Raw genomic sequence first — 14113 nt, 5'->3', positions numbered from 1 at the left:
AACCATGAGTAAGATAAAGTCCATTAAGAGGAGGGGCTTATAAACAATATTCAGACAAAAGATCCAGAAGTAATAAGGTCACTTCTCTTTTTGCCAGTAAAGTAACTAAATAAGCATTGTATTTGTGAAGTATGTGCACCTGGTATACAAGAAAACCCAGAGAGTAAATCATTTATATGCTCTAAAGGCAGAAAGTAGTCTATCTTTAAACTATTTTGTCTTCTATTTTGGATTTCTTTTCTATTTTTGCTCATTTTAATTTTATTAAACCTATCTAATGAAATATTTTGATCTCAAACTAGAATTAACAAGTATAGAACAAAATATTTTTATGTATTCATATATGTCTTAGGCCATTTAGGCAGCTATCACAGAATGTTTTAGGCTGGTTGGCTTATAGACAACAGAATTTTATTTCTCTGGAGGCCCAGAAGTTCAAGACCAAGATGCCATAGATTTGGTGCCTGGTGACAGCCTGCTTTTTGATTCATAGATGGTGCCTTCTAACTGGGTCCTCCCATGTTGGAAGGGGCAAACAAGCACCCTTGGGTCTCTTAATTAATCTCATTCATGAGGATTCTGCCCCCAGGACCTAATAATCTCACAAAGGCACCACTTTTTGATACCATCATCTTTGCGGGTGAGAATTTCAACCTACAAATTTCGGGGGGATACAAACATTCAGACCATTCATTATATTTGGTAAAAATGCTGTTGAAAAAAAAAAAAAAAAAAAAAGGTTACTGTATGATGGGAGTGTGGTAGAAACAGAAAGCCCATGGGCTGTGAAACCAGACTTTTTAATCATTTCTGTCATTTCCTGGGTGTCTCTGGTAGCATTCTTAAACTAGGGTGGTGAAGTATGGCTTATGGCTTATGCCTGGGCTCTCAGAGGAGTTGTGTGCTTGGCTTCCCTAGGGCCTGTGAGCCTGGGACAGGACGTGGGTGGTATGAGAGTTTGGACTTAGGCCGGCAGCTGGTAGGGAACATCTATCCTTGCACTCCTGAGATCATTCCCCTGCCAGGGAAGACACAGCTCCTGTTTTGGTCTGATGAATTAAGCTAATTGTGGTGCTTAAACTTTAAAAAAAAAAAAAAAGTGAGAATTGTAACTAACTGCAATAAACTGATGATGGGCTGGAAAAATACCTTTGGGATGACTAAGTGAAGGGGCAGAGGCCTTTTCCTGGGTAATAGGGGAAAGCTACCTCTGATTTTATAACCTTCGATGATTACTGTATTGATTTCTGTCCTTACAAATCTGTTACAGCAGCAAACTCAAAAAGAAATGATCTTACATTGTGTGCATTTTTTGTGTTGGGAAATGGTGTTCCTTAGAAGCGTGGCACTGTCACTGTGACTTCTGCACGTTTTTTTATACATGGTACACAGAAACGTGGGAAGACTTGAGTTGAAGATGTGACTGCTTTCTGAGGTCACATTGGTGGCTTACATGTCCCAAGCCAGGCTCTAGAGTCCTCTGAAGATGTGTATGTTGAGTGGCCACTAGATGGCAACCTGTGGTTCTGGACAGGGTGACTCAGCAGCCTGTTTCACTACTGGGGGCCAGTCCAGGGGCTTTGTGTGTTGAAGACACCCTTTAAAGTAGATTAAACTCTGTATTGGCAACATTAGCTCCCAACCCCAGGTTTTTAATGGGTACCAGAGTTAGTAATATTACTTGTGTATTTTACGTTTAAAGCACAAGAACTGTTCATTTCCTGCATTTCAGACAGGATCTCTGAGCATCTTTCAAACATAGGGACATCTTTTTGCCAGGATGTTGGGCTTGCTCCCAGGCATGCTGCAGAACTTCGCATTTCTTCTCATAGCTCTGCCTGGAGTTTACAGCTAACTTTATTTTCTTTTAACTAATGGGATAGTTATCTAAATGAGTGCTTCCTGCTCTTGAATCTGTTAAAACAAACAACCGCTCTTCTTCTTCTTAGACAGGACTAAACTAAACTACCAGTCAAATCTATGGCTTTGGTCCTTGACCCTCTTTCCGGTGAAGAACAGGGACCTCGACCTTATGTTTTTGGGTTACCCAGTTTCCCTCCTCTTTGACCCTCCCCGATTATTATTAATATTATATTATTATATACACACCATTAAAAAAATCTAACCCTACAGTAGAAAATCTAACCCTATAGTGTGAATTCAGCCCTGCCTCCCAGACTTACTCCTGTTTACTGCTTTCTTGTGTATCTTTCTAGTCCCTGTGACCCCCTCATTGGGATTCTGGCACTGGCTCTCAATATCTCTTTTCCTTCCCACCAGTCCTTCTCCATGGAGATCAAGAGTGAGCTTGTCAAGATGCAGCCCTGATCATGGTCTTTCTCATAGTGGCAGGTGGCCTCCATTGTTCCTAGGATGTAATTTTAAAAACCCTCACTGTGGACTACAAAAGCCTTTTATGAGACCGACCACATGTTCCTCTCAGCATCATCTTATACCTCTTTCCCACTTCCTCTATCCACTCCTGCGACAGTGGCTGTCTTTTAAGTCTGTTGGACTTACCATACTCCCATCTGCTTCTGGGCCTTTGCATATGCCATTCCTAATAGACAGAGAGCCTTTCCCACCTCTCCAAAATATCTAGTTCCTGCTTATCTCTCAACTCTTAGCTTATGTGTCATTCTCTTGAAGAAGTCTTTTCCGACTCTAAAATAGCCTAATTTTAATCTTTTTTATTTTCCACATTAGGAAGAAATAAAGGACTTTCTAAATTGTTCTGTTTCACAGAAATTAAACATTTAGTCTAATTGCAGGCTTTTAGATAGTTTATCATATCAACAAAGAGATCATAAGGACTTATTTGTAGTTAGGTACAACGAAGGAGCTTTCACAGGTTTGTTTTTAAAAATAGATTAGTGTGCTCTATTATGAACCATTTTAGTTCATACAGTATACAAAATATATTGATAATACTTGGTGTATGTATTATCTGTACTTAGTAGGTTAAAGATCTATAGAGAAACACAATACATATTCAGTGTTGAAAATCTTTAATATTGCTGGTGAAAATGGTGACTCTTGATTCTCATTTTTAAGGGCTAGATATTGCAAACAGAAAATTAGTTTGTAAAAATAACCAATAAGTCTGCTTGCTTATGAAAAGTAAACACTATCACTGGTAAAAACAGGTTATTATCACCAAGGCTCCCTGGAGAAATGGCTGATTTCAAGTCTGGAATAGGGTAAGAACAGGGTAAGCTGTTCCTTCTTGTGCCAGAAAGCAAGGAAATGCTCAGAGACTTGTGGGGGACATGTCAGAAGGAAATTAGAGCCAGCTTTAGGGGGCTACTGCCCAAATGGGGAAAGTTTGTACAATCAAAAAGAGTAATGACAGTAACAGATTATAACACACTGAATTAAACGCAAAAAAATCCTAAGTCCAGAAAATAAGAAGGTCATGTGTGGAGCTCTTCTTTATAGAAGAATTGTAGCCAATAAATGTAGAAGGAATGATAGGATTAGAAAATCACCATCTTGGATCTTCAGATGTTACTGATTCAGGCAGGTATCACCAATGGATGCTATAACCATTGTGTGTTGTCAGGAGTATGTCCTGCTTGTGAGGTCTTTAAAGATCATTCCAACGTGGCCACAGAACTTCCACTGGGAGAGGCATAGGAGATTAAAGGATTTATTTTATTCTCAGGTCCTAGAGAGGGAAGCGTGGCATGCCACACAGGGAGCTATATGGGAGGAGCTCCCAGGGAGTGGGCTCCGCTAAGCAGGTGGGGAACTGAGCGAGAGTGAGGACCCATGGGCAAGTGCCTTCCCTGGACGTCAGATTGGTGTGTGTGGATGTCACTCAGTCATAGTCAGGGGAGGGCAAGAAGGGGACTTTGTGGCAGGGGGCAGACTTATCGCTAGTGGACCTGGTCTCCTGGGTAGGATGTTCATTGCTTATTTGTGGGGATACTGAGGCAGGAGGAAAATAGGAAGCTTAAGTGCTGTACAATACACATTGAGTGAAAGGTTATTGGGGACTGGACATTTATAGTCTCAAGGTATCATCCTGTAGATACTTACTATTTCAAAGAGGAAGAACTGCCTTTAAATGGAAAATGGTGGACACCACCATAACCATAGGAATCCACCAATAATGGAACAGGGACAGACAGACATGATGAAGGACACACACATCTTGTCAGAAGTGTTGGATCTAAATATAATCATAGGGAAATTATCTGACAGATGGACATTCTGCAAAAACAAGTGGTCTGTCTCCAAAAATGACATTGTCAAGAAAGAAAAAGGCAGGGCACTCTTCTAGAGACTAAGGAAATATGACAGCTAAAAGCAGCGCATGATCCTTGATTGGATCCTGATTGAAAACAGCAGCTATAAAAGAAATTGGGGAATAATTGGGAAATTTGCATGTGGTTGTATATCAGCTAAGAAAGTTAACATTGATACAGTAGTAAGACTGATGATGGTGTTGAAGTGTTTAGGGATGAAGTTTCATTATGTTTGCAACTTTTAAATGGTATAGAAAAATGTATACGTATATGAGAGAGAGTGCATAAATATAAAAAAAGTTAATTGCTGGATCAAGGGGATGGTATATGAGTGGTTATTTGCTATTCTTTCAACTTTTCTGTACATTTAAAATTTTTTTTAAGTGTAGAAAAAATAGGTTATGGATGTGTTTCAACTTCAGGGTTTTGTTCTTTCCTTTGGTATTGTGTTTATATTACTGCCTCAATTTTAAAAAATCAATAAATGAACTCAGGTCATAATTTGCCTTTATTCTGTTTTTCTAGATGTGATACAACAGAAAAACTCAGAAATACTTTGGATTACTTAAGATCATTCTTAAATGATTCTACAAACTTTAAACTTATTTACAGATACGCGTTTGACTTTGCACGGGTGAGTTCTCTGGAGCCTATCCAGATGTTTCTCTCTCTTCCCTCCCCTTTTTAAATTGCCTTTTGAGGTTAGTTTTTACATGCCACAGCAAAAAAACTTGAATAAGTTACTCCCAGGATGCTAGTTAGTTTTCTTTCTACATGTCTGCTTTTGAAAACTAAGTTTGATTCTGGGCAAACATTTTGTAGGTCAGCAAAAAGCTCTAGTGGCAGACGTTTACTGGCTCTTGGAATTGGCTTAGAAGTGACATGGGCGTGCAATACACACTGTCTTAAATGTCTCTTAGATAAGGTTAGGAACAACAAACCTCCTGTTGAGTTTACTAGAATAAGCTAATCATATCTAATTCAGATTCACCCTAGGTGCTATTATTGTATTTGGAAATCATGTGAATTTTAGACCTAAGCTAATTTCTTACATTACTTAATGTAATACATTACTTAAATGTATTTTTCTAATCATCATTTTGAAAAGCAATTACCCTGTTTGTCACATAGTGAGTCAAGTCGAAGTATGTGAAAGTGGTTCCCTTGGAGTGAAATAAAAGTCTTACTTTTCAGCCTAGTCTCCATACATAGTGAATTTTGAAGCACCAGTTGGCATCATACTCAATTCAAACAAAATCTATATCCCATACAATTACAATTTATTCTGAAATGATGTTTTCTGTTAGGTCTGTTTGTTTAGTGGATTCAGGTGACTAGGCTTTCTTGTTTGATTGCACTTTTTTAAGTGATTTTTTTTTTAAGGCAGAGAACTCGGTGACAAATTATTCTTTTTTCCTTACCACCATATTGATTTTTTTCACTTTTTACTCTCTTTGGCTCTGCCAGTTCAGCACCAAAGGTTTATTTGATGGTGAATTTTGATGCATCTTGCAATAACGTTCTCTGTGGTGCCCTCATTCATGCATTTTCCCATTATTACAACCTTCTAGTTAAATCACATCATGCATAGAAATTTATTGATGTTAAAAATGATGAGGTGAAATTCAGATACAGTGTCTGATAAAATGGCATTTGCATAATAGTATATCAAAGTTACATGCCAGGCCAGACGCAGTGGCTCATACCTATAACCCCAGCACTTTAGGAGGCCGAGGCAGAAAGATCACTTAAAGCCAGAAGTTTGAGACCAGCCTGGGTAACATACCCTGTCTCTATAAAAAATAAATAAAAAATTTAAAAATTAGCCAGATATGGTGCCTATAGTTCTAGCTACTCAGGAGGCTGAGGTAAGAGGATTGCTTAAGAACAGGAGTTCGAGGTTAAAAAAAGAAAAAGGAAGTTATTTGCCAGATGCTTTTTTTGCGAGATGCTTTTAGAATAGTTGACTGGTTTCTAGGATTAAATAGTTTATTTCGTGAGGTTTTTTTCTCCTCCCAAAGTCAGCTGTTTCTTATAGTATGGGTAGAAATTCATTTAGAAACATCATACCTTCTCTACCCAAATCAGCTCTATTTTCTAACTTCCTTGATTGGGGGGTCACAGTTCTCCCAGATATCCAATGTGCTTTAGATCCAGGTTCTGCTTTACTCCTCCCTGGCTTCCGTCCTGTTCTGGGGCAGTCACCCTGGCCCATCTCATGAGTGCTCCTTTGGCCCCCTTTTTCTTGGTGCCTCCACTGCAGCCTCACCGGTGGAGGCCTTGCTTCTCCTTACCAGCCCTCTTCCGGTAGCCTCATTCTTTCACTTCTTACCCAGCGCTCACATCACTAGGGTGTCATTCGTCTTCCTTCAGCCCCTGGGTCACTCAGCCACCTTCCTGCTCCCCACAGCCTCTAGTACCTCCCCACTGTCTTTATATCGACCCAGCACTTCCCTGTGTATACGACACAGTTGTTCCCACGGCAGCTCTGAAGGACAGCCAGGGGTGGTTTCAGTCTACTTCACGGAGTAAGAAAGTGCGCTTCAGCAAAGGGGAGAAATGGCCACTTTGTTCATAGTAGATCCATGACTTAAACCTAGGCCTTCTGTCTCCAAGTCTGGTACTCCAGACCCTCACAACTAAGTCCCACGCTTCCCCACGCAACGCCTGCATTATGATGAAATTGCACTAACGGTTCCTCACTGGCCCTGCTTCCTGGCCTCTCTGCATTCTGCCTTTGGGAGTGCTGGGCCCTTGCCTAGAGCCGCGTTTGCACTAGCACAGTGTATCCATCCAGGCCCTGGGTCCAAGCCACGTGCTTCTGCTTCCACACAGCCTCCTGGTCAGCCTGTCAGGGATCAGCCTGTCGGGGTGGGATTGTGCTGGTTTCAGTTACATACGCCTGGTGTCTCCTCTACTTGGCTTTGGAGTTTGAGTACGGTACAGGCCTTAATTTTTCCTGGCAGGTTGAGGGACTCTGTAATTTCTTTCTTTGTACATCCTTTGTTTTAAAGGAGAGTCTCAATTAATATTGGTGAAGTAAGCCCTTTCACATAACAATACATAAAAACAACCATATTTAATCATTGCTTAATTACCAGATAGATTCAGTTTAGCTAAAATATGCTCTAAGATAAATTTTTTAATGAATCCTGTACTTTTTTGCTTTGTTTTGTTGAGGTGTATCTTCACAAATTTTGAGATGTTACATTTTCATTTTCATTCAGTTAAAAATATTTTCTAGTTCCCCTTGTGAATTCTTTTTTGGCCCATTGATTATTTAGAAGTATGTTATTTTCCAGGTATTTAGGATTTTCCAGATAATCTTTCTATTATTGATAGTTTAATTCTGTTGTGATCAGGGAACATACCCTGTATAATTTTAATCTATTTGATTTATGGTCCAGAATATGGTCTGCTGTGGTGAATATTTTATGCATACTTTAGAAGAATGAATATTCTACTGTTGTCAGTGGAGTGTTCTATAAATGTCAATTAGGTCAAGTTATCTGATAGTGTCTTTCAGGTCTTCTGTATTCTTCCTGATTTCTACTTGTTCTATCAATTACCGAGAGAGGAATGTTGAACTCTCCACCTGTATGTCTTCTCTCACCTCTATCACCTTTTTGCTCCACATGTTTTGAAGCACTGATATTAAGTTTAGTATTGTTATATCCTCTTGATGAATTAAGATGCTTTACCGTTATGTAATGTCTCTCTTTATCTCTAGTAATGTTCCTTATACTGAAGTCTACTTTGTCCAATACAAATGTATTCACTCTAACTTTCTTTTTATTAAAGTCTGCATGCTATATCTTTTTTAAATCTTTTACTTTTAACCTGTTTGTTTCTTTGTGTTTAAAGTGGGTTTCTTATGGATAGCATGTGGTTGGATCTGACAATATGTGTTTTAACTGGGATGCTGAAACTATTACATTTAATGTAATTATTGATATGGTCAAAATTTATATCTCCTATCTTGCTATTTTTTCTCTATGTATTTTTCCTCTTTTCATGCCTTCTTTTTGGATATTTTCACTATTGCCTTATTAACTTTTTTTTCCTAGTAGTTGCTCTGAGCGTTCCAGTATACATTTTTAAATTTCACAGCCTACCTTCATATAATGTTATGCCACTTCATGTATAATGCAAGAATCTTTACAATTGTGTACTTTCATTTTGCCCTCTCATACTTTATGCTGTTTTTGTCATTTATTTAGGCTATAAATCTCGCAATATGCTGCTATAACTTTTGCTTTAAATTGGCAAAAATGTATTTTATTGTTACTCAGAAATACCAAATATATCATATATATCTATGCTCTTTATTTCTTTTGTGTAGATCCAGATTTCTATCTGGTATCGTTTTCCTTCTGCCTAAAAAACTTTAACATTTCTCATAGGATAGATCTGCTGGTGATTAATTCTGTAAGCTTTTATTTTGCCTTCAACTTAGAAGAGACTTCTCTGGGTAAAAAAATTCTAGGTTGACACTTTATTCTTTCAGTACTGCAGTAATGTCTCTGCATTGTCTTTCATCATTTGTAATTATAAATCTGGTGTCATTCTTATCTTTATTCCTCTAAACATGTCTTTTGTTTTCTGACTTTTTATTCTCTTTCCATTGCTTTTTAGCAAGTTTATTATAATATTCCCTGGAATAATTTTCTTTATGTTTATTTTGATTGGGGATTGTTGAGCTTTTTGGATCTGTGGGTTCATAGTTTTTATTAAGTTGGGAAATCTTTCTGCTGTTATTTCTCCAAACATTTTTTCTGTTCTGTCTCTGCTCTTCTGGGACTACAGTTATAACTATGTTAGGTTGCTTGAATGTGTCCCACAAGCCACTGATGCTGTGTTCCTTTTTATTTTTTCAGTTTTTTCTGTGTCTCATTTTTAATAATTTTTATTACTATGTCTTCCAATATTAATCTTTTCTTTTGCAGTGTTTAATCTGTTAATCTCAACCAATGTATTTTTCATTTCAGATACTATATTTTTCATCTTTAAAAGTTCCATTTGGGTCTTGTTTATGTCTCTAGTTTCTCTCCCCATCATGATAATACTTTTTTCTGCTTCTTTGAATTTCTAGAACGTGTTTATAAGTAGATATTTTTATAGCCTTGTCTTCTGGTTCTATCATCTGTTATTTCTGCGTCTCTTTCTGTTGGTTTATTTTTCTCTTGGTAATGTGAGTCACTTGCCCAGCTTCTTTGCATTGCTTGTATTTTTTTTTTTTAATTGGAGCTGGATATTATGAATTTTAGGTATTTGGTTGCTGTGGGTTTTGTTGTATTCCTTTAGATAGCATTGAGTTTGTTTGTTTTTTAAGTGCATAATTTACTTGGAATCAGCTTGATCCTTGGAAGGGCTGTCCAAAGCAGTCTTGATAGGGATGATTTGGTCCCACTACTAAGGCAATATTTTTTTTTGAGGATTCTACCCAATGCCTTGTGTGCTATGAGATCTTTCCATGCTGACTGGTGGGACTACAAACTGTCCCCAGCCCTGAGTAAACCCTGGGGACTTCTGCTCACTCATTTGCAATGTTTCTTTTCAAACTCAGGTTGTTTCTTCACATGTTTATATGGCCAAAGACTGAAGGAGACCACTCTGGAGACCTTCACATCTCTTTGTGTAGTTCCCACCTCACTAGTATTTGGCTGCATAAATTATAGTTATCTTTGCCACCTTGAACTCCAAGCTCTGTCTTTTCCAACTCAGCAAGATTGCTGGGCCCAGTTTTGGGTTCCCCCTCCTTTACTATGGCCTAGAAACCACCTCCACATAGTAAGCTGGTATCAACCTAAGGCTTACCTGATTTATTTTCTTTTTCTTGGGGATCACAGTCCTGTCTTGCCTGTTTTTCATTGTCTGAAGCCGTCATTTCATCTTTTTGTCCAATTTCCTGGTTGTTTTTAAGTGGAAAGGGAAATCTTGCCTGTTAGCCTATCTTGGTTGGAAGAAGAACTCAAACCTCATTTTTTTCCCCTCTCAAATCTTTTTTTTCCTACTAGAAAAGTGGACTCCTGGAGGTAAAAACTCAATTAACCAGCAGTGGACCTTTTAAAAATCACACTTTAATGAAAATTGAGCTTTATGATATAATTTTAATATCCTAAATATTATATTGCAACTAACAATGGTGGTATAAATTAAATATTCTGAATTCTGCTTTAATATGCTGGGAAAGAAACTGCAGTACACCACCAGAAAATGATAAAATAGCCCCTTGAACAGCTCTCTACCAAAATTGCAGCCCTAAGGGGCTGATCATTTCTTTCTTCCCCTTTGAACCTTGTAGCCAATTTAAAATAGTACTTGGCTATAAAGTTGTGTTATTTTTCTCCTAATTTGTCTTTGACTTGAACTTATTTATAGTTCTATATGATGCTTGAGAGCTGAAAGGATCCTCAGAAGTCATCTGGTCCAGGCCTATCAATGTAGGATGATGAGATTGAGAGCCAGCGAGGAGGGGCAGCAGCAGGGCCCGCATCTGCCCTTGACGTCCAGGCCAGTGTCCTTCACAGAGCCACATTGCGTTTCCCTCCACAAAGCTCTCCTCCTGCTGTGGAATCTTGCTAGAAGAAAACGGTGGGATATACACAAGGGCCAACATGATCAGTTCTCTTCTACAAGTTGGAATTTTGCCTCAGTATTTTTATGCATAGGGTTTTTTGCCCTCAATATAAATTTTATTATATAAACAATTATTGTTATATGGATTCTTTTAAATAAAGCAGCCATTTTTCCTTGCTTCCTTTTTAAAAAAGGACCTAGTGAGAACAAGATTAGATGAAGAGAATAGACTTAAAATACTATATAATTTTTCATTAATCTGAGACTAGTTATAAGTATCAGTCCATTGGACTCTTGTCTCTGTGGTGGAGACAAGCTTGCTGGTTCAAGGGTTGTGCAGAGGCTGGCGCATGGCATTTGGAGGAGGGTGGGTGTGGGGTTGAGTGGGGCGCTGATCAGCAACATTGAGGGCCAGGTGAGAGCAGAGACCACGGATTTGCAGCACTGTTGTTCTCCACAGAGTAGGATGTGTTTCTAGCATTGCAGTCCTGCCTTGATGCAGGAAGGTACAGATTTAGAGTGAGAAGTTTGAGAGGAGCCCTGGTGGAGTGATCAAGGTGAACCAGACAGAATCAGGAAGGAAACAAAGTTAGGAGAAGCTGCTAGAGAGGGAGAGAAAGGGAGGCCTTTCAGGAGAAGGGGAACGAGTGAAAGGGAAGATGGGAGGAGGGCACTGGAGAGGTCGCCTTTTCACTTCTTGAAATAAAACCTTAAAGAAGTCGAATGAAGAGTCTTGTGGAGGCAGAACACTCCAGTGGGAATGGTTTTTACTGAGAGGTAATCTTGTGGCAGGTTAGAGAGCAAGTCTGTCAGCCCCTCCATGTACTCTCTTTCCCAGCAGAACGTGCCAGCTGCTCTTCTCCAGTGTTTCTGAGGCTGTGTTTCAGGAAGCTGTAAGCAGCCACACAGGTTCCAGCTGGAACACTGTCCTCCTCTCTGTACCACAATGGCCAAACCAGAAATGAATAGGGATGTTACTCATAGAATTCACCAAGGAAAATTTTGCTAAGTCTTGTGTTCAACAACCCCTGTTATCAGAGAAATCCTCTTGAAGCTTAACCTAAATCTCCTGCAATCATTTGGATTCACTTCCTCTTCTGATTTGAGTCAGCCTTTCATTTGTTAGTTGATGTATTTGTCCAATTTCCTTCTCCACACAACCCACCCCCGACCTCAAACACACATGTGTCCACGTGCACACTCATACACTCTCCTCACACTTTCCCTCATACTTCATTGTCAATTACAAAGAAAACAGAAGGTAGGCCTGGGTGATAGTAAGAATAAGAATATGATGGAGTCATCTAACCCCAGGTCTATTACACTGAAAATCTTAGTTTTATCCCTAAGATTCCTCTTTAGTTGTTGCAGAGCCAGGCAAATTTGCTTAGCAGTTATTGGTAGAGCCCACTGGCCTGTATGTTTCTTCATATGGAAATCTCTCTTCCCTCCTTACTTCTGAGGGAAGCAGCCTGGTAGGCAGTGAAGAGCTCCAGCTTGGAGTCAACTTCCTAGCTCAAGTTCCAGCTCTACCATTTATTGACTTTATTTAACTCCTTGTGCCTCAGTTTCCTTATTTATAAATTGGGGATTATAGTAGTCCCTGTTTACTAATAGAGGTGAAATGAGTTTAAGTGTAAGGCACTTAGAACAGTTTCTAGCTTGAAGTAAGTTCTCAGGAAAAGTTAACCATAGAATTAGAAATAATTGTTGAATTCTTCACTGATATTACCTAGGTGTCTGCAGACGTCGTTTCAAATAATGACATTTTTTTAGAGTAGTGCTTACAGTAGTAGAATCAGATTGTACCAAATAAAATAATAAAGAAAGCCTGTGCCAGCTGGCAGATGTTTTCCTTTTGTTTTAAAGGAAGTGTCAAGAATTGAGCTTAATTGATTGCCTTGCAAACATTGTTATCTCTAAACTAATGTTAGCTAAGTTCTAAGAGCACAATTAAACTCCCATTCAAAAAATTATTTTGCTATATTTTTGGTTTCATAAACTGAGCCACAATATTTAAGATATGAGCTTTTTACAGCCCTGTATTTTTATCTTTTGGTTACTTAGGTTAGCTGGGTTAAGAGGGACTGCATTTTCTCTATGTCTGTTTTTCCCGTGGCCTCAATTGGAACACCATGACACATGTAATAGGTCTTCACTTAAGGCCTTTTGATTTCATGTACCACTTTCTGACTTCACCATTTATGTTTGGAATTGTGATTGCCTGTATATTATTTCTTGATTCCAGCTAGTCTGTCTTGAAAATCTTCTGGGTTTTTATTTTTCCTGTTGAATTTTTTTCTTTGTAATTTTAATAATTCAGGGTTCCTCTTTTCATATGTAAGTCTTAAGCTGTAAAGTTTGGTATAAATTGGAAATACATCTTTTGAAATAGGGGCCTTTGATTTAGCAGATCTGGATACTCAGATGTTTAAAGGTTCATTTTTGTAATATATTTATATTTACATGTTTACAGTTAACTATTTTGTTTCAGTTGTTAAGTCATTTGTGTCATCTAAGAAAAAAATGCTTAATTGTCACCTCTTAGAGGAGGACCTATACTGAAACAGTAGTATGTAAACAAAGGCACTGGTTTTTTATTTCATACTAGAACTCTAAATCAGATTTTAATAAAATTTCACTGTTCTCTACACTAGCTCTTAGTCTTTAGCTTACGGAGTACATTTATTCCATTTATAAAATATAATGTAGAATATTTAGAGTAGGATCCTTTGGTTTTGCAGCTGTAGTATACCATTCTATAACTTCTATTTTTAATCTACATTAAGGAAGACCACAAAGAAGAATCTAGTTGTATATTGTGGGGGATTGGTGTATCTTTCGTGTATAGAGCCTGTTCAGTTTGTATTATTATTTGAAAAATGACACAAAACTCCTTTGCTTTTTATCTTAGTAAATTAAAGTTTATGAAATACCTACATACACATTTTGGGTCAAGAGGTGGTTAGGGAGAGATGTTTTCATTTCCTTCTCCTTTAACCTTGATGGGCCTTCTGGGGATGCTGGTTGGCTCTTGGCAGGCTCTTAAGGTACCTTCTGTCTAATTCTGACCTTGGGATCCAGGAATCTGTTGGTCTGCCCCTTGCTCCTTGGTGCTCCATGAGCAGAGAGTCACAGGATTTGTGTTGACAGCATATAATTTTAATTTCTTACAAAGAGCTTTTGGATGTCTTTACTGTACTCCTTGAATTTGTTACGGTGATTTTTTTTTTAAATGCCTATAAAGTTGATGGCTGCCTGATAGCATCCTGGGAGATTCATTT

At 38.4% G+C, this 14113-nt stretch overlaps 1 protein-coding gene across 13 annotated transcripts in view; it reads left to right on the top strand.

Annotated features, from left to right (window-relative positions):
- The window catches only part of DCUN1D4 (defective in cullin neddylation 1 domain containing 4), a 119816-nt gene that overhangs the window by 97504 nt on the left and 8199 nt on the right, over positions 1 to 14113 (top strand). For all 13 annotated transcript variants that reach the window (XR_008524542.2, XM_054554022.2, XM_054554020.2 and 10 more), the window contains one exon: positions 4776 to 4884. Coding sequence is in view for 12 of the 13 variants with exons in the window: in XM_054554022.2 (XP_054409997.1) it covers positions 4776 to 4884 (109 nt within the window). In the remaining variant the exon portion in view is untranslated. The remainder of the gene's footprint in view (positions 1 to 4775; positions 4885 to 14113) is intronic.

The sequence above is a fragment of the Pongo abelii genome, chromosome 3, assembly GCF_028885655.2.
Source record: "Pongo abelii isolate AG06213 chromosome 3, NHGRI_mPonAbe1-v2.0_pri, whole genome shotgun sequence".
Lineage (NCBI taxonomy): Eukaryota > Metazoa > Chordata > Mammalia > Primates > Hominidae > Pongo > Pongo abelii.
This window is presented reverse-complemented; position numbering and strand designations above follow the sequence as displayed.